Below are 21,439 nucleotides of genomic sequence, written 5' to 3' on the forward strand. Positions count from 1 at the left end.
TCCATCGTTGTTTGGGAACATGCCGGCCGTTGTGGCCGAGGGGTTCTAGGCGCTAAAGTCTGGAACCGCGCGGCCGCTACGGTCGCAGGTTCGAATCCTGCCTCCAAAAGTTTCTGGAATTCTTCGTCACTTTTACTGAAGATATGAATATAATCATCAGATCTTGTCACTGATATCCTTTCACCCCGAGTTTTAATCCACTGCTGAACCTTTCTTTAATTTGCGTCATTGGTTCTCATTGGGTCTTCGATGTACTGAGAAGAGATACAGGTACTGCAGCTTTGCATCACAGCCTCATTGATCCGAGCACTTCTCTCTGGCTACTCCATCCTCATTGTTCCCTCTTTTTCTTGTTCGTGTAGTGTATTACCCCTCTCTAGCTACGGATTATATCTATTTTTTGAGAAATTCTAATGTATTGCACAGCAGTCGTCGAATGCTTTCTCTAAGCCGGCAATCCTAAGAGACTCCCGTGGCTTTTATTATATCCCTCCATTATCAAGTGTAACACCAGAAGTGCTAGTCAGGCCGTGAAGGCCCGAGGGACGTGTGCCGCCCGCCGTGTCATCCTGTGCGATGCAGCGTCATGTGGATGCGGTATGGAGTGGTATGTGGTCGGCAAACCGTTCACGCGGCCTTTTTGCTGACTTTCTAGACAGTGGAGCCTCTACTATTCAGTTGGGTTCACGAGGATGAATGCACCTCATACCAGCCCTTCCACCAACGAAAAATACTTGTCAAATCAGGGAATCGAAATCGGGTCATCCGCATGACACGCATCTACGCTGACCACTCGGCTACGGAGTGGAATCCCTGTTGCTTTTACCTTTCCTGAAGTCAGGGTGGGCGCCATCTAGCAACTCTCAATTTTCTTCTCCATTCATATGCATGTTATTCGTGTCATCAACGTGGATGCATGAGCTGTTACACTGGTCGTGCCATAGTTCTTACATTTACCGGCCCTTGCTGTCTTCGGGACGGTGGGTGATGTGTCTCATTTCGCATAGATTGTGCACTATAACTTTAATAATGATTTTATTTCCCCTTCCTACAATGATTTTACAAATTCTGCAGAAATGCAATCTATCCCGTCTGCCTTGCTTAATCGCAAATGTTCCTAGCTTCCTAATCTCTGCCGATTCTAATTGAGAGTACCCTGTGCCTTCCAAATCGAAACCATTTCTTCTTCTGTCACTTTAGAAACAGTTCCCTTCCGCCGGCCGCGGTGGTCTCGCGGTTCTAGGCCGCAGTCCGGAACCGCGCGACTGCTACGGTCGCAGGTTCGAATCCTGCCTCGGGCATGGATGTGTGTGATGTCCTTAGGTTAGATAGGTTTAAGTAGTTCTAAGTTCTAGGGGACTGATGACCACAGCTGTTAAGTCCCGTAGTGCTCAGAGCCATTTAGTTCCTTTCCGCTGGAGAGGTCCTCAGCGTACTGTTTTTACTTATCCCCCACTACTTTGCTTTTAACTACTGAATTCCTTCTCCATTATTAATGTTGACGGCCTTGTTTTTAATTTCAACGAAAAACATTTTGACTTTTTTATATGTTGCATCTCTCCTTTCGACGACCATTTCATTTTATATTTCTTCACGTTTCTCCTGCAGTCTGTTCGCTTTAGCCTCCCTGCATTTCCCGTTGGTCCCATTCCTAAGTGACAAATATTGCTGTATTCATTTCTTTCCCACTGTATGAGCACATACAGACCTTTTATTATGGCAACGTTACCCAGTACGAAATAAACTGAAATAAAAATGAATGTGGTAGGTTAACTCGTGGGAGGGTGGATGGAGGGTTTAGAACTGAGTCCGTGGAAAGATAGTCCCACCGTACGATGAGGGAGCGCAGTGTGCGAAACTCATAAGCGCAGCGCCCGCCCACGCTGGGACCGTGCCGGCGCCAGCTTGCCCACTTGGTGGCCTCCTTTCCCTGTTCTAATGAAATCCTTGTCTCTCTGCCACAGCCCATAATGCGTCATCTGGCAGGAGCTTCCAGCTACATGATTCCGTAGGTTTCCACACAAGTGCAGTGCATTAGAATATAATCCCCTGCCACCAGCTGTTATTATTCAGTCGTACCATATAGTAAGTCAGCATGCCACTAAAAGCTCAGATATCTCTGGTGCCATTGGACGTACCGAAATAAAATTCCTAATAGTTCAAGAGTTCTCAGACGGGCGATATTTTAGGTATACAGTCCATTCATGCATCTTTTGATATGTTGAACCAGTTTCATATGCGTTAGCAGCATTCTTGGGTTTTTGTGCCAAGTAAGTTTTCCACTTTCCTCTGAGAGAACTTTCACTGCAAACTGTAAAACCTCTCGTGTCACTATATATTTTATACTTTTATTGCTTAGCGGATAATATTAGCTGCAATCTCAGACGTTTCGCAGATCAGGCAGATATATAGGAAATTCCATCCTGGGAAAACTGCAGTAATTTCCAGCTGTATCTCGACAAAATGTCAGCCTGGTGCAAAGACTGGGAATTCTTTCGTAAAGTCGAGACATAAAGTGTTTTGCACCTCAAGAAACGTAAGATTGTTAAATCATGTGACTATAGGATTAATAAATCACAACTACAGTTAGTCTACTTGAAAATATGAGTATCTAATCCGCAAGCACTATAAACTACGCGGCAGAGTGTACTTCGTACCATTATTGGCCTCTTACTGTGCTATCCCATTTGTTTATGGAACAGTTTTTACTACTTCAATCATATTTTGTTAATACTTATTAGTACGACGCGTTTCGGCAGCATGCCGCCATCATCAGGAGCATTGTAGTTTACATGTACATTAATGTGAAGTGTGATGTGTGTAGACGATAGTCTTCAGGAAGTTGGATGCCGTGCCTTCAATCCCTATATTCAACAAATTAATTTCATAAACGTTTGGTTGACTCTTTCTCTAACCATTTTAGTACTATCTGCTTGGACGACGTACAGGTTTTGGACAAAAATGTGGAAATTCACCAACACAACACATTACCATGCCTAATGCTGTGAATAAAATACATTGGCATTCAAAACAACTTCCAGTTGTCTCGAAGTAGAAAATTACAGATCCTGTACGGTTTTTAGAGGAAGATTCTGCTGTTCTTCCTTGCAAAATAGTGGGAAGTTCAGGTAACAATGATGCAGGTGGATAGAAATCGTGCAAATTTCTCTCCGAAGTAGACCACAAAGGCTAAATAATATTGAGATATTGTGACTGTGGTAGTTAGGATAAATGCGAGTATTCATTCTCGTGCTCATAAAACCAGTACTGGACGATTCAAGCTGTATGAACAGGAGCTATGTCGTTATCACTGGGGAACTAACGCTGTACCATGGATGTATCTGGTTAGCTAAAATGGGCACATAATTCTTGCCAGTAAAGTGACTTTGCAGAATAGCCATTGGGTCCATGGAATCCACGATATGGCTGCCCAAATCATCACGCAACCCTCGCCATGTTTAACTCTAGGGACGTAAACTCAGCCAGAAGTTTGAAACTATGAGCAGCAAGACTCATCTGACCAAATGACTGTCATCCATTGCTACATAGTCCGTGATTTATAGCTTCAGGACCACGTTTTCCTGTTGCGGGTATTTGTATGACTGATGAATGGTTTTGGAATTCTGTCTCCCTCTGCAGTTCCCTATTTCTGGAGCTCCTTTCGTGTTGTTTAGTGCTGACAAGATTCGCGAATGCGACATTCTACAGTGACTTTTGCAATTGTCGTCGTCCTACTTTTCAAGACAATCAATTTCAGTGACAATCTGTCACGATTACTCAACACACACTTCCGTCCACATTTTGACTTAGCGGATGATGTGTTTCCGCTTTCTCTGTATGTGGTATGAATCGTCGGTACAATACCTCTTGACACACTGAACAATTCGGCCAATTTGGTTACCGACGCACCCACGCACTCACAACTGATGCTTGCGACGTATTGAGGATACTGAACAGGCATAGTTCGTGGTTAAGTACATCACTGCAACTTGCTGACCTGACTAAGCTCTGCATTTCTTGCGATATTTCCACATTTTGGTTGATCCCTGTGTATGTACATTAATCTGAAATGTGATAAGGATTGTCTGCTGAGTGTGCCAGTGAGGATGTGTACCGAAATTTAACCCCTTACAGAAAAATTCATTTATTTTAGTTTATGCATTGCGTTTGATTAAATCATTTCATTAATTTGTTCATTTACACTTTTGCTGAAAATTTGTTCGGCACACACAGCACAGTAGAAAATACATCATCTTCACTTAGCATAGCCTTTGGAATGTATACGTCTTTAAGGGTAAGTTTTAGGTATAAATCTAAATTATTTCATAAATTTGTAATACGATCGCCGACCCTAAACAGTTCCATTTCACTTGGATAAATTTATGTTATTCCTTTTGAATACTGAAGGAGGGAAAATTACATCCTGTTTGCTTCTGTGCACGCGCTGCTGTCGCTTGTCGTATTTTCCTGATCCCTACGTGCGATATACAGTGGTGGCAGCTCAATTGTCGCAGTTTTCATCAAGCACAGGTTGTGTAACTTTACCCATCAGGGCTTTACGAGAACTACGTCGCACTTCATCTGAAGATTTCCATGGAGTTTCCCGTGTATCTGTTACATACTCGTATGCACTGTACCTTCTCAGCACTACGCGTCTCAGAATTCGTTCTGTGTCTGCTGTCATGTGTACTTGGTAAACATTCCAAATCCTGAAACAGTACTCTAGAATCAGTCGCGCTAGCGTCTTCCTTCACATTTATCGCTCACATATCATATCACGCTCAAATGTTTGGAAGTAGCAGTGCCTGGGAAATATAAAGTGAAACGACCATTTAGGCTCAGTTGTAGGCAAAGCAAAAGATAAGCTACGATTCTTCGGTAGACTGTTTGGAAACTGCAGTTCGTTTACCAAAGAAATCGTATACCAAATGCGTGGACTGCCCATACTTCAATGCTGCTCTAGTCTGTGAGACTTAGGATCAGGTAGGACTAACAAGACACATCGAGGCTATACAAAGAAGGGCGTGCGTGTAGTCACTGGCTTAATTAACGGACGAGAGATTGTAACAGAAATGTTTTGAAAGTCTTAACAGGCGAACCTCGGAGAAAGAAGCTGTAAATCATGCTAGAACCTCCTTACAAAACTTGCAATTAACGATTTAAGGTCAGAAACTATAGTAGAATCGAAGTGAAAGCCCTGTCAGCTGGAGGCGCTGGTGCCAACTTTCGACTGGAAGTGTAAAACGGCTGTTGACGGAAACAATAGTCGTCTACAGAGCTGCAACAACGTTGAGGCTCTGCTATACAGACGTCTAGAAAAACGCGTTACGTGTGGTTGCGGTAGACGCACGAAGCAGCCATGCCAAGCCCACTCCTACTGTCAATGGTCATTTTTCAGCGACTCTGCTATAGAATTATTCTACAGCCCTCTACTGTATCTCCCCTAGAGGCCGTGCAGATATCATCTCGCCCTGAAGCCAAGAAGTCGTCATTCGTGCCGTGGTATCGTCCAGAGACTCTGGTGCCACACCAAAGTCGGCAACGCGAAGCGGTACAACGGACATTAGCGGGGGCTTTCTGCAATCCGCGACAACCAATGGGAGGCGTTCCAGAGGACCACGCCTCCAATTCAGGATAACTGCGCTCTCACGCTGCGGTCAGTATGATGTCGAACATGCAAGAGCTCAGTCCCAGTTCGTAACCTCATCTCAAGGAGTCAGCATCCTAGTCTAGGACCAACGAGTTGTTAAAGTTTCTGATGAACTTGCACTTTAATAAATGTTAAACATTGTACCTCAGGAGAACAGTTTGTTAGTCTGTACAGAAAGTGATGCTTTCATAGTCAACTATGGTTGTAAATTAGCCAGGATTCCTGTGGCAAAGAAGTGTTTCAAAGTTACTTAAATCATTTGTTCATTAATGTAAGAAGTGCACTAATATTTCATGAGCCACAGCTCCTATGTGTTTCCTCACCGAGCAGTCTAAGAACCCACAGTTATAAGTGGACGAAAATAGTTTGTCTGGTCACAACACGTGCCATGCTCCTTCAGCAAGGAACTTAAATGTACGGTAGAATAAAATGTACCCTCTGGCACCCACTTCAGGGTGATTCCCACGGATGTAACAGCAGCTCCTTATTAGAAGAGAGGCTACACTAGTAAACACTTCGAAAAGTTAACAGTAATAGAAAAATACTTGAGTGCAGAGTGATGCTTCATCAACACATAAAAAGATCAGATAGGAATCTAATTGGAGACACTCTCTCGAAACACTTGGTAAAGTACAGAATAGGGAAAACAGGTATTTACAAAAAGGCGGCAGCAATTTCGTTAGTGCAGAGCGAGCCATCTACGAAACATTCTATTACCGTAGTTCCATATGGCGTCCTTCAGAACATTTTCTTGTTCGGAGAACTTGTGAAATAAGATAACGTGTCTGTAGTCTACATAATAGGGAAGACTTCATTATTGACGGTGCCAAAAACTCGTTAAGTCTTGAAACACATGCTCTGTTTTGAGTGGAGCGCTGTCGTGCCACAAAATACACTTTCTCGCCGACTGTATTTTTTCTGTCACCGGATATGATGGGTAGCATATGTGAGGAAAAATGCAGATTGGAACCAGGAATGTTAGACATAATTCAGTTTTGGAACAATCTTTTATAACTAAATACATGCAGTCAAATTTTACCATCGTCAGAGTAGCCTCCTTTGGCTTACATCACTTCTCTGCATACATGAAGCATTCTTGCTGTCAGCTTCATCAGGGTTTTGTCGGTGATATACCGCCATTCCTCTTGTAGTCTGGTCCGGAGATGATGAACGTTGGTAATGGGCCTTGATTTAACTGCTCTCTCCAAGTGATACCAAAGCAGTTCAGTAGGATTACAGTCATGGGATTGGGCCAACGAGATCATATTTTTCAGTTCCTTCTTTTTTACTAGATTTGCCAACTACGCTTTAGACAGTTTGGAAGTGTGGAAATTGGAAATTTGTGGTAAGGACTGTGGGACCAAACTGCTGAAGTCATCGGTCCCTAGGCTTACGCATTACTTAATCTAACTTTAACTTACGGTAAGGACAACACACACACACACACACACACACACACACACACACACACACACACACCTATGCCCGGTGGAGGACTCGAACCTCCGACGAGGGGAGCCGCGCGAACCGTGACAAGACGCCCAGACCGCACGGCTACCCCGCTCGGCTTTTGAAATGTGCTTAAGGTCGTTATCGTGCCGTAGGATGAATCACTTGCTAATCAAACGTCTTCCACATGGCTTTTCATGATACCGTAGAATGCGATGGTAATTCTTCTTCTTCATTGTTCCGTTTATTTGTGCAAGATCACCAGTTTTACTGCCTCCAAAACATCCCCATACCATTAGGGGAACCCCTTACATGCTTTAATGCTGGAGATACACATTGGGGTAACATTCGCTCACGTGGCAACCGGCGAACAAACTTGCGTCACTTTGTGCCAAAGACCTCAGATTTGGATTTGTCAGTTGACAGTACCTTTTTCCACTGATTTACTGCCCAACTTTCACGTTATCTTGTCCAGTGTAGCCTCTTCCGCTATTAATAGACGTCAGTAATGGTTTCGTAGCCGCCACACGCCCGTTAAGGTTCACTGCCTGAAGACGTCTTTTCACAGTACTTACAATTACCATCTTTTCCCTATTATAGTTGAATTCTGCTGCAAAAACTGGCGCTGTTTTGATGCGATCTCGTGTACTTGTGACTACTATATATTTGTCATACATTTTGATGTGACTTTTGGCCTACCGCTTCGGGGTCGGTCCATATTGTGGCCAATATGCGCATGCCCCTGCAAGGTATAAAAAACACATCCCAAGGAAACATGTTCTTGACGTGCTATTTGTCGCGTAGTAGGACCGGCTGGACGTAAAACCAAAATTGCAGAACGTTTTTTCTGCTGAAAACTCCTTTCTTCGTCCTGTTATCGATGTTTACACTGAGGAATCAGTGAAGTTCAACCTTTGATACCTCGTGCATAACTACATTCCCCTTTCTTACCTGTAACCGTGTTCACGAATTTGTTGAACGTCATCTAGTTAGGAAAGATTATATTATGCCACCACAATACAAAATTAGGGGCATGCAGTGCTTGGAATTTGAACAGCATAACAACGGATAGCTATGTTTTGAACGATTTCATTTTTTAAAAACGTGGAACACTACTCTTAAAAATTACATTAAGCATGTCACTGGCGAAACAATGTAGCTAATTCGTATATGGATCTGATAACTAGCTTTTTTGTCTTATTTTAGGGCTTTTTACAAATTTTGAGCGTTGGTGTACATGTATACCGTTGCTTCGAATTAGTTCTGATAGGTTGTCTTACGCATTTCGGCTTATTAGCTATGTTTGAGTTTATGGTATTAACTAATGAACATAGCTAATAGATAACGTAGGCTAGTTTTTACTGCTTATTTTACATAAGCTGCTCTAAAAGAGAAATGACTCTTCATTTGAAAAGTGTTGTTACAGCAAATCATCAGGTTTGCGAAGATCATTTTAAAAAGTGAATTACCTGCTTTGTTGGCAAGTCTAGAAAGTTGATATCGTCATCATCTTTATTGTGAGTAAGAATTCATTTTTCCTTTTCAGGAATTAAAAACAAGGGATAAGACTTAAATTTTTTTGGGTCAAGTAGTCGTAGTTGTAAATGTTCACTGAATCACTCAGAAAGGGACTCTTTAGAATTATGCACCTTCTAAAGTTGTACGACGTAATAAGCAAGACTGATAAAGTGCTGGAATTCCTGTCATCAGTAATGCACATTTCATTTGTGCACACCATTGTTGACGATATTTATGTGCTGTCGCATGTGACATGTACGTTTACTCTCTATTTGACCCCTGCAAGACTGTCAGTGGCTATACAGATACAGAGCAACAACACCAAAGCACCGGGTATTGCCTGAGAGAACTAAATACGTGTCGGTATCGGAGTACTTGCGCAATACTTCTAAATGAGAAGTCTTTATATTGGAAATTCACTCTACGTGACCTTATTTCAGGGAACTCTGTTAAGCTGTTAATTTTCTCTTGCAAGCACGTCGTGGAAATTCCTAAATTCTGGGAAAGAGCGATCGTTTCATAACGGTTTGTTAGTGACAAGTGAGACAAAACGACGTAGGCTAGTGTTTGTCTGGACGAGTGCCCTTAAAGTTCTAGGAATGGGTGGGGTGCGAGGTTTCAGTTGCCAACGTCCAGAAACACGGCTGTTACAGAAATTCTTGGCCATTTCGCAGACATCGTTTTGATGTTCCTATTTTACCCACCAACCCCTTCTTATTAAGTTGGCTCCATAGAAAAACAAATAAAAATGTGAATTTATTGATTTCACATCTCGTATAAAATTATGCTTCTCTAAAAACTTGGGAGTCTGGTTTTTCACACTTAACAGTCTCCTAATTAATTTTACTCTTTTCCAGACTATTTGAGGGTCTCTCTCCGCGGACCTTTTTTTTTATATAATTAATGCCGCAGATTCAACAAGTTTCTAACTTTCTACCGAGTTTGATTGCTGCAGAAAATTTAAAACGTAATCGTATATCGTTGATAACGTAATCAGTTGTGGACTACATACGTTAAACAAGTAGTGTTAAAATCCACAACTTAAAGTTTGAAATTACTTAACTCAAATGATGATATTATTACTTTCATTGTTGAGAAATTTAGAAACATATCACAAATGGATATGCGCTCTATATGAATATTCCCGGCCAAGTGGCTGATGGTGGGGGGTATTTGGACCGGTAGGAATCTAGTGCCTTTGATAAGTATTATAAGTATTACCTTTGTGCCGGTTGTCACTAGCTTCAGCCAACATTGAGATTTAGTAGCTTTAACATGTCGATAAAAATATTATTTCAGACACAAATTTCATATAACACATCAGAGAGCGCTAACTCAGCAAGTCATTTCTGCTTTTGTAGAAGCAGAAGCACAGTCGTACGCTAACTAACGCTGACCGCGACCAGAAACCAGTCAATAACGGTCTGTATCTATCGATTCGGCAATTCTTATCAACTGTCACGCCGACGATCTAAGAACGTAGGGGCGTACTTGCCAGCACACACGCCAGCCATATAGGCAACCCGGCTTACTCAGCTGCATAGTGTGTTGCTCTCTGTACACCGGACAATGTCAAGACGACGCCAGGCGTCTTTCGGCCCACTGCTCACTAAAACATTGCACGTTAGTTTAAACTTAAAACAATTATTTTCCCCGCTAAGTTAGGATTAATTTCTTTAACTCTACCTGCTGTATAGCACCGACAAAGTTTGCTATCTTTCTAGCCGGAATTTATGACTAAGATTATGCTTTCTGTATAGACGAATTTCATGTACACACTATATCAAGAATTTGTAACAGCAGCACAATTTTTTCATGTTTACAGTCTCACAATTCTGGGGGAGGGCTGACGTTTGATTAGAGAAGAATAACCAGAGGTAACTGCACGTGCCATATCTGCCCTTCGATAATCTATTGGTAATTGAAGAGAGATGTTCGTAAGCTGGGATAGGGTATTTACGTGAGACAAATTAGTATTACTGTTGGTTTTGTTGATAGGAGTATAATTCAAACGTTTGTCCGGAGTTCCATATAAAGCTCCCTGTGATTTCTTTACATGATCTCGGAATAAGTTTTACATTTTTTTAAAAAATTTGAATTCATGAAATTTTGTGGGACCATGAGAGCCAAGCTACTTGGTGATACAACGTCGGGACGTAATTCATAGAAATCTGATAAAAAGAATTTTTTAAAAATAGAGAAAATATTCTATATACGATGCATAATAAGTTGCAGTGCAAGATTCTGTTGCGAGCGATTCCAGTACAAAATGAAAGGATTGCGCCATGAGAAAGCGTTTTAGCTCTGATTTGAAAGTCTGGGATTTAACACTAAAATTTTTAAGTTCTGCATTAAGCGTATCAGACGTGAAAGGCTGCAGAATAATGCACATCTTTCTTTACTATGGTTAAAGAATTCTTGTTTCGGTGCAAATAGTTTTTCCGTCTAAGTTTCGCTGAGTGAATATGACAGTTTATTTTAAATGGGTCGATATTAACTACAGATTCTTTGAGGTATCATTTGTATAGAAATGGCAGAGATAAGATCCCTTGAAGGCTGAACAGCTTCCTGCACCAAACTCTTCAGCTGACCGTTCTGACTAGGAATGTCTGGGTTAATAATGTCGTCCAGCTAAAAAGTGTTTGGTGACTACTCACTCCAGGTTCTATTTTTTTTTTTTTTTTTTTTTTTTTTTTAACGTCGTCTAGCGAAGGTAAGAACTTCATTTTGTGACCAATCAAACTGGACAAGTTTTGAAGAAATCACTCGTTAGTATCAGGTTGGTAGGCTTTTAAGCCTTCGTTTTCACAGAAATTGCTGCCTTTGTGGTAACTGGTAAATTATTAATACCAGCACCTAATGTGCCCAAAAAATCGGGAAAAAAAACATTGTATCTGGGGAACATAATTACGTCTTCAGCATCTCTCGGTCGCTTCGGGATAGAATTAAATTGAAATTTATATACTTAACCAACGAGTAACACTACTGGACCAGTGGTCGTAGGAGTCCATCACCGGTCAATCGTAGGCTTTTTCTTCTTCGCTTACCATTTCTTTCGCATATGGCAATGTTTGTCATTGTGAAAAATGCCATATTGCACGTTAAACTACAGGTCGTCCTGAAACAGCCTGTTTCTTTGAGTCATTGGTTTCAGTGACTGGTGTGATCCGCCCGCCACGAATTCCCCTCTTGTGCGAACCTCTTGTAATGTATCCTTTGTCTGGCAGTAAACAGCAGATATAAGTGGTAGAGCTAATTAAATATGCTCAGTGATATGCAGTGCATAGTAAAGGTTTGTCATTCAAAGGACACACGACAAAAGCGATAGCAAGATGTAAATATCGTCGTCTAGTTAGTAAATGACCTGTCTGATGCTGATTTAACTTCTGAAAAATAAGTATTCTTGCTGACCGCTGATTGTTTCAGGCCGTGCATGTTGCAGAACGTACAGTTGTTCGATAAGCGGATTAACCATGGAAAGTGTCAACTTAATTTCCATTTCAGATAGTGATATGAAGATAATTCTGACTTCATAACATAACATGCAGGTTCAATTGGAAATGAAATGTTCAAACAGCAAGATGCGTTGCGGGATCGGTCTGTAGGCTTTCGAACAATGTACGCTACCCTTACTGACACATCTTTTGCTAGAATAGAAAATAAACTGCATAAAAACAAACGCTAGGAATCTATAGGATACTACATTAATGGTAGATACTTTTAATAATTATGCCCAGTTAATTCAGAACAGTATAAAGTCAGTTACACATACCTACGTCTATATTACAAGACAGAACAAGCTAAAATGAATAACGGGAAGGAGCTTCTGCCTCAACAAACTTCAACTGTTTTAACAACTGACATGTAATGTTTTTACATATATACATTTATCTGAATTTATTCACTATTCTCTTCTTATCTTTCGCTTGGATGGGTGTACATTTTATTATGACTGTACTTATAAACGAAAAAATGACATTATTTTATCTCTTACGCTTTACTCTTTATCTCAGAGCAGTACTTGCATCCAACATCTTGGCTGAGTTTCTGAGTCGAAACGTCCGAATAGCAAAGGCATACCATTTCCAGTAAGACGATGACTGGTAAAAATAACTTTCATGTTGATGGCAGTTTTACCTTCTGTAATTGCTAACTAATAATTTTTTGTATTAAATTTTAGACTGGCTCACGTCGTTGCGTTTTTACGCTTTACTTAATTATGAACTGATACCGCCATCCATTGAAAGTGCGGCGTCACAGCTTCCGCATGTCTAGAACGATTCGGTACGGCGTATCTGCTGGCGCCGCGGTGGAGGTGGAGAAACGCCCACCGGCTCAGCCGGCTGCTTGTGCGTGTCCGGTGTTGCGTACGCTACCTGCACGCACCGTCACGCACGTGCGCGCTCTCCAGCCGTGCGTGTCGTGCGGCGCCGCTATTCCCGGCTTACGCCTCGCAGTATTCAAAGTTGCACGGTCACCGCGAGGAACCGCTCTGGAAATGGGTGTGTCGCTTTCCGCGTTATTTCTGCACGGCCGAGCGGCCGAGCAACAGCTTTCCGGAAAGGCCGACTACTGTGTAGCGTGGGAGGCTGGCGGCGTCGGTTTTTGTGATGCGTGAGGTGTTACTTTGCTGAGTGTTCGCTAAGGGCCCATGCCGTCTGTTGGAGCAGAGCAGGCTGCTGCATTTCACTCTCCTCTCTGCTTCTATTCCACGCCCGTCCATTGAAACAGTATTACATCTAGATCTACACCCTGTAAGCCGCTTTACATTGTGTGGAGGGGGTTAGTTCTGGCACCACTACGGATATCGTTTCACCTACGTGCGAGGACGCCCGTCTCGTAGCTCCCTAGCGCTCTGATCATTTGACGAGGTGTGTGGGAGGAAGCAGTTTTATGTCTGACACTTCTTGGAACGCACATGCTCATAATTTCGACAGTAATCCTCTCCAAGGCGTTCTTGTCTCATAGCTGAAGGGAGGGGGGAGACAATGGTGCATGGAGTACCATCTGTCACAGTCGGTAACCTGTTTTCATTAGTATATACGTGGATGTGGAACGTATTATGAAATAAGTCAGTCGTGACTGACAAAAATTTGTGCGAGTCCGGGATTCGAACTAGAATTTACTGCTTCTCGCGAGTTATCACCACAAAATTTTCAAATTTCATCCCATTACTTCGGAACACCACAACCAGAGGTTTTCCCGCCCAGCATATGGGACGGACACGGATGAGGAGAACTGATTTGGTGGAAGACGATGGTATCCCCTGCCGCTGGGATGTATAGCTACTGAATAAAATGAAATGAAAGGAGTCAGTGTGGAGGAAATGAATAATATGAGGCACGGAAACAGGCGTCCACATTCCATTATCACCGTGGTACGACTCTGTTATGCGTCATGGGAAGTTATTTTCAAAAATTGTTTCGCCGTCGCTTCAGCCACGGAAGATATAAGACGGCACATTCATCAGTTACAGTGTACTTGTATTACCCCTCTGCTAGTGCAACACAGAAGAAGACACTAATTGTATTATCCTCGGCTGTGCTCTACCATCACAAGGAACAACATGTTTACTACAGCGTGTAATGAGTAATGAAGTGTGGACAACATCAGTTCCCCACTAATGTAAAGACAGTGTGGTGTTACAGACACGTCATCTATTTCGCCACTGGGGAAATAACGTAATTTTTTAACTGTTTACCCTGGACCACACACACACACACACACACACACACACAAACACACACAAACACACACAGAGAGAGAGAGAGAGAGAGAGAGAGAGAGAGAGACAGATAGATAGATAGAGAGAGAGAATAAATAAATGTGAATCTACATTACACTTTTATTTTGCGTATGATTTCCATTTTAATGTTTTAAAAGTTAGCTGAAAGTATCATGTCCAGAGGGGAGAAATACCCTTGTACATTGCTTCAAGCGGTATGATAACGTTACCGGCAAGGCCACTTGAGTACTTAATATTTGGAAAGGGAACACACACGCACTGTGACGGAAATTATCGATATTAAGGAGTTCGTGGCCTCTAGTGCTGTGTCGCTAAAATGTCACCTACGGAAAACATTGAGTTCCTACCTCTGGCAAGGCTGTTCTTATGAGCTAGAGTTTGTGTAGTAGTGGACAATCGAACTTCGAAACTGGCAGCAGTAAACTGACGAAAAACCGAGTATGTGGACTATCTGCAACTTTTCATATTTGGTTGAACGTGAAGCCCTACGAAGTAACACGGTGTCTGCACTAGCTGAACAACAAGGATTAGTTCTTGCGAACTGGTGTTTCGATCACATCTAAGAACTGGCGGCACTCTTAGTGTGAACATGAAAGCAGTGTCATCACAGTAAATCGGAAGACATATCGTTAACATAACGCGTGTGTTCATTGGAAAACATTAATTGTCAGTCGTTAATTCGAATAGCTCACGTGTCGTTGAAATACCGCGAGTAGTAATCAGGGAGGAAAAACCAATAAGTATTCGTGCCATAATGCGTGAATTAAGTATCATTTCTCGCAAGCAGAGTGTCAATATAATACATGCACTATAATGCGTTAGAAGATAGTTGTGGAAGAACTGTGGGCGTGAATTCTGCAAATCGATTATCCTATAGAAACCGCAATCAAGATGGGACAGGCGATTAAGCATGAGACGCCTACGATGCAAGGAAGTTCTGTGACAGTCTGTGTTGTGCGGTCTATGGCGGTTTTCCCTCGCTTGTAACGGGCGTGGTAATGCTCGCTCTTGTTGAAACTTGACATTAGTTGGTGCAGACGAGCTCAGGTATGACCGTTGCATTGATATTGTTACTCTACTGCTTTCCTTTCCTGGTATTGATGACGATTCTGTTATTGTCACTCGTCATTCGCTGTGCTATTACATCTTCGTGGATCCTTCCAGAAACTTAATAGTGGAACAGTGCACTCACGTGCAAGGACAACGGTAATAACGATATGATGAATTAATACGAAATTTATAGAATTTACTGATTTTTCCGGAGTTAACAGACGTGTTCGAAACATCTCAAATCTTAAGAGATTCGAATTAGGACACTTGTAGTAATAGACGGTGCACTTGCTCTCGAAATGTCAGATGATAGGTTAGAGTTTTTAGCTGTCTTCGGAAGGTGGCACCTGGAAGACATGTAATAAAAGCAAAGTAGCGTGAGGCCCCTATGGCTGAGTTTAGTTAACATTTGTGCAGTGGAACTGACGTGCCAGTGTTTGGACTCGAGGCATACTACTTATTGGTATTGTTTAAGTTCAAGGACATTTTTTTGTTGTTTCAATGAAGAGCAGTTTCCTTTAACAAGAAACACTTTCCTTCTCTAAAAAAACGTCTTTGTTTTATTTACCGCCGACCGGGGTGTCAGAGCGGTTCTAGGCGCTACAGATTGGAACCGCACGACCGCTACGATCGCAGGTTCGAATCCTGCCTTGGGCATGGATATGTGTGATGTCCTTAGGTTAGTTAGGTTTAAGTAGTTCTAAATTCTAGGGGACTGATGACGTCAGATGTTAAGTCCCATAGTGCTCAGAGCCATTTTTTTATTTACCACGTGTAGAGTTAACAGTCTTGTAAAAAATCTCTTTAATGCGTTGTAAATGTTTCTTTCATCGCGTAGATGGTGGAATTGTTGTTTTGTTGTTGTTTTTCAGCAACTCTGTTCAAATTGTTCAAATGGCTCTAAGCACAATGGGACTTAGCATCTGAGGTCATCAGTCCCCTAGAACTTAGAACTACTTAAACCTGACTAACCTAAGGACATCACACACAACCATGCCCGAGGCAGGATTCGAACTTGCGCCCGTAGCAGCAGCGCGGTTTCGGACTGAGGCGCCTAGAACCGCTCGGCCACAGGGGCCGGCAGCAACTGTGTGCGCTCATGCAGGAATTTAGTAACCACTTCAGTGATCGGTCTCGTGGAATCAAGGAATCATCTATTTACTAATAAAGGGAAGTGAGGATTCCAGTACGCAGATGCAAAAGGATACAGACTGTAGTACTTGTGCAGAGACTGAAGGCACACCACCAACAGTAGGACAACATTCTCCCTCGGAAAGTAGTTGTAGAAGTTCAAAGACGCGAGTGTCGTATCCTTCCTCGCTAATCTACTGCGCGTAACTCCTTAAGAGGCAACATTCCTGTTCGGTGCTCGTCACAGCAGAATGTCACTCACACGCATTTCCAGAAGACCGCATTCCTATGACGTCGGCATTGCTGTCTTGCAGGTGTTCCTCTCGGCGTACTGCTGCGAATCTCGTCACCGCGCTGACACGCTCATCTGTCCTGTTGAACAGGTGCCTTCCCGTTTCCGCGTTTCAGAGCGTCAGAGCATGCAGTGCCGTGATTCGCTGTTTGCGTGGGCGACTGTGATGTGACACTCTGTTCCGCGCAGTGCTCTAGTCGCTTTTGCTTGGCCGCTTACACCGGTTAGTTGTATGCTGTCCAGGTGGGGACCTCGGACTTAGCAAGCTAGATTATTTACTTTTCAGTTTCTTTTAAACTTGTAAACGTAAGTGACCTTCACTCTTTTACAATAATTCGAACCATTAGTTGAGGAAGAGATTCTTAGTTCCTGTTGATGTTGTTGCGGATTTCGTTCCGAAGACCAGTTTCGTGCATCTCTCCATTCTAGCTTACTCTTTGCAAGCCTCTTTGTACCCGCGTAGCTATTGCAGCCTAATCCACTTGAACCTGCTTACGTACCTGAAGAGCTGCTAGAGTTGGCTGGCGCCTGACGGGAGTGTGGTGTGTTGTTGCAGGCCTGCACCTGCGCACGGCGGCCGAGGAGACGAGGATGACGGCGGAGACGGCGCCCAGCGCGGTGGCGCCGCCGGGCGCCGAGGCGGCCAAGCAGCAGTACTACGACCCCGAGTACGCGCGCATGGAGGCCTGGCTCGACGAACACCCGGACTTCGCGCACGACTACTTCCTGCGGTCAGTACTGCCGGCTGCCGGCCACGCCACCACCACTCTAAACGTGCCACGAAAAGCGTCGTTCTGTTGGGTCATAGAAAGACAGAAGAATGTTTTGTATAGACCTTGGGCTAGGTAGGGGAACGGCGGGTATTATGGGCCATTTAAGGGAAAATGTAAATTACAAAACATTTATATACGAACATGTCCGAAAGAACAGATACCATCAGTGAACATGCAGCTCGTTAGCAAGAAATTACTATGAAATTACAACACTTAGCTGCTTTCAGACGTTGACATATGTCAACAGGGACAGATGAAAATGTGTCCCCCGACCGGGACTCGAACCTGGGATCTTCTGCTTACATGGCAGACGCTCTATCCATCTGAGCCACCGAGGACACAGAGGATAGTGCGACTGCAGGGATTTATATCTGGCACGCGTCCCGCGAGACCCACATTCTCAACGTCTTGTCCCGCACTACATTTGTAGTTCCCCGTCCATTATACTCATTACTCACGGCGCGTTGCCGATTCCCGTAAGAATTCGGGCACTGTTTGTGCATCCGCACAGGTTGCAGGACATCCCGGGCTCGAGTCCCGGTCGGGGCACACCTTTTCATCTGTTCCCATTGACATATGTCAACGTCTGTAAGCAGATATATATATAGTTAAGGCTCACCGGCCACTTGACCATCTTTTTCTTCTGTGCGGATGCACAAACAGTGCCCGAACTCTTACGGGAATCGGCAACGCGCCGCGAGTAATGAGTATAATGGGCGGGGGCACTACAAATGTAGTGCGGGACAATACGTTGAGAATGTGAGTCTCGCGGGAGGCGTGCCAGAGATAAATCCCTGCAGTCGCACTATCCTCTTGTGTCCTCGGTGGCTCACATGGATAGAGCGTCTGCCATGTAAGCAGGAGATCCCAGGTTCGAGTCCTGGTCGGGGAACACATTTTCATCTGTCCCTCTTGACATATGTCAACGTCTGTAAGCAGCTAAGGTTTGTAATTTCATAGTAATTTCACAAAATATATGTCTAGCTTAACTCAGTTACGAGCGAAAAAAATCATATTTTCAACTTCTTTCCTCTGTGTATATTTTTGGATAGGGTCCACCTTTACGAAAACACAATTTTGTTTTTTAACCCAAACATGTTTCACTGCAGTTGCAGCATCTTCAGTGGGCTTTTATTTTCCATCTGTTAAAGATAAAGGGTGTTCTTTGTTGTTTGTATACAAGGAGACATTAGTTTTTAAATCGTAATTACAGATATTTGAAAAAAACACATAAATTACGAATTCATACTGTTTTACCACATGGTGTGGTTTTTCTGATGTGTTGTGTCTCTACAGTAACTGTTTCGTTGCACAGTTTGTGATCCTCAACCACTTGTACCTTAAAGTAGACAAATTGTTTGAGCCAAAATTACGATTTGAAAACTTGTTATTTGTATGCCTTAAATTATTTAATTCTTTGTGTGCGTGTGTGTGTGTGTGTGTGTGTGTGTGTGTGTGTGTGTGTGTGTGTGAAAAGAAAGAGATAGAGAGTGAGGGCTGTCACCCCTCACTCACTCCCTTTTCACACACACACACACACACACACACACACACACACACACACACACACACACACAAAAGAAAAAATCACTGACACCTCCAGGAACACCTTCAATTGTTCCACTGCCCGCCATGTTTGTTTTTACAGCTGGTAAAGCAGTGAAACAGTTACAGTGACAGTGGCAACTCAGTGTATAGTGTTTTACAGTGATGAAGATGATTAAAAGGAAAATGTAAGTGAAACATTATGTAAATAGACACACACATAGAATTAAATAATTTCAGGCATAGAAATAACAAGTTTTCAAATTGTAATTTTGGCTCAAACAATTTTTCTACTTTAAGGTACAAGTGGTTGCAGATCACAAACTGTGGAACAAAACAGTTACTGTAGAAACACAACACATCAGAAAAACTACACCATGTGGTAAAAAGGTATGAACTCGTAATTTGTGTGTTTTTTTTTCAAATATCTGTAATTACGATTTAAAAACTAATAGCTACATGTATACAAACAACAAAGAACACTCTTTCTCTTTAACAGATGGAAAATAAAAGCCCACTGAAGATGCTGCAACTGCAGTGAAACATGTTTGGGTTAAAAAACAAAATTGTGTTTTGCTGAAGGTCGACCCTATCCAAAAACATACATATTTTTAAAGCAAACACGGTAGGAAAGAGCTTCAACCCCAAGATGATTGTTCTTTCCTCTAAGTAATAAAAATATAATTAGCAGCTTATCAAGGGAACATAACAGAAAATGTAATTAGAATTAATCTTGCATTTTGGGCATTTTAAAAATTGGCGGGTAGTATGGGCCACACCAATATGTTTATGTTTATAAATTAAAAACATAGTTTTGAATAAAAGTTTTATTGTTTAATACTATACACAATGTATAACATATTATAGCTCATTTACCTTATGATTTGTTTAGCTTCTGGAGATCACCAAAGTAAAAAAGTAAGTCGTCAGTGTCCGCACAGAGCTCATGTGCCCAGCCTTCAGGCTTGTTGCCCTGAATCCAGTTTTCCTCATAACTTTCTCCGTACACAATACATTTTACATCTACAACGTCTTCAGAAGTGCTTGGTGTGGGACTTGTATTACGAAAAATTTTGATTTGTTCATTTTTCTTATTATTGATCATCGTTTGTTCTTGTTTTGAAAAATTCATTTATCTCTTTTTCTGTTGTGCTTTTTCCTTTTGCTCTTCTGATACTTTGTCAGTCAGCATATATTTTTTATTGGACTGATATCAATATTTCTCTTCTCTCTGCCTTTCTTTTCCGACATGTCAACCTCTTTTCGCTGCAGAAGGGCAAAGGCGACACCTCTTTTGAAACACTTGCTAAATCAGAATGTTCACTTGAGTGTAGTGGATTGGAGGAAGTGGTGGTCTCTCCAGAAATGATTGTAGATTCTGCCTGGGAAGCAAGCTGAGGGCGTTTTTTCTTAAATGTTGGCACAGTATCCTTTTTTTTATGAAAAGGAAGAAGAAGGAAATGAGTTCCTTGGCCCATACCACCCGAATGGTTCCCGGGTTCGATTCCCGGCGGGGTCAGGGATTTTCTTTGCCTCGTGATGGATGGGTGTTGTGTGATGTCCCTAGGTTAGTTAGGTTTAAGTAGTTCTAAGTTCTAGGGGACTGATGACCATAGATGTTAAGTCCCATAGTGCTCAGAGCCATTTAAACCAGTTTTGAACCACCCGAATGTCGCATGGCCAGTACTACACGACTCACACTGATATGAAAACGTTGTAGTACGCGAAACATTGTTAGAGCAAACGTAATGCAGTTGTCACTGTCTTATATTAATAGAGGAAACTAAATAACAGCTCTAGTTTCATAAGCATATTCCTACCTGTAATAATGCAGAGTGATGTTAAAAAGTATTCGAGGCAACACCTCGTAGGAGCACAAACAGACAATGAGCACTCACAGACGATACGACACTGGAAATCAAACTAAATCTCTGTACATGGCGAAATGGCGCTGGCAGCAAAGATTACACTGTGTACTGTGCTGCTACCTAGTAGTGAATATCTTAAATACCAACTGGCCCATCTACGCGCTGGCCCATAGTACCCGCCGTTCCCCTGCCGTTTGAATACCCAACAGAGCGATCATGTAACTATAACTAACCTACAGTACCTACTTCCTCCAGCTTAGACCAATGGAGCAAATCGGCTGGTTCTTCTGAGTTGACGAGTTATATGACAGCGACATTCACATATACAGATGGCTGTAATATCTGTGCGCAATGTTTATAAGGGCAGTGCATTGGCAGAGCTCACATTTTTACTCAGGTGATTCATGTAAAACGTTG

The 21,439-nt window shown here is 42.5% G+C and overlaps 1 protein-coding gene and 1 non-coding gene across 5 annotated transcripts in view; both read left to right on the forward strand.

Annotated features, from left to right (window-relative positions):
* LOC124595930 (dual 3',5'-cyclic-AMP and -GMP phosphodiesterase 11-like) overlaps nucleotides 1-21,439 on the forward strand; it is a 317,214-nt gene that overhangs the window by 198,192 nt on the left and 97,583 nt on the right. For all 4 annotated transcript variants that reach the window (XR_006978262.1, XM_047134846.1, XM_047134848.1 and 1 more), the window contains one exon: nucleotides 17,393-17,567. Coding sequence is in view for 3 of the 4 variants with exons in the window: in XM_047134846.1 (XP_046990802.1) it covers nucleotides 17,393-17,567 (175 nt within the window). In the remaining variant the exon portion in view is untranslated. The remainder of the gene's footprint in view (nucleotides 1-17,392; nucleotides 17,568-21,439) is intronic.
* On the forward strand, nucleotides 18,428-18,501 carry Trnat-ugu. The gene has a single exon. It is a non-coding gene; the product is annotated as a tRNA-Thr (tRNA).

This window comes from Schistocerca americana, chromosome 2 (genome assembly GCF_021461395.2).
Source record: "Schistocerca americana isolate TAMUIC-IGC-003095 chromosome 2, iqSchAmer2.1, whole genome shotgun sequence".
Lineage (NCBI taxonomy): Eukaryota > Metazoa > Arthropoda > Insecta > Orthoptera > Acrididae > Schistocerca > Schistocerca americana.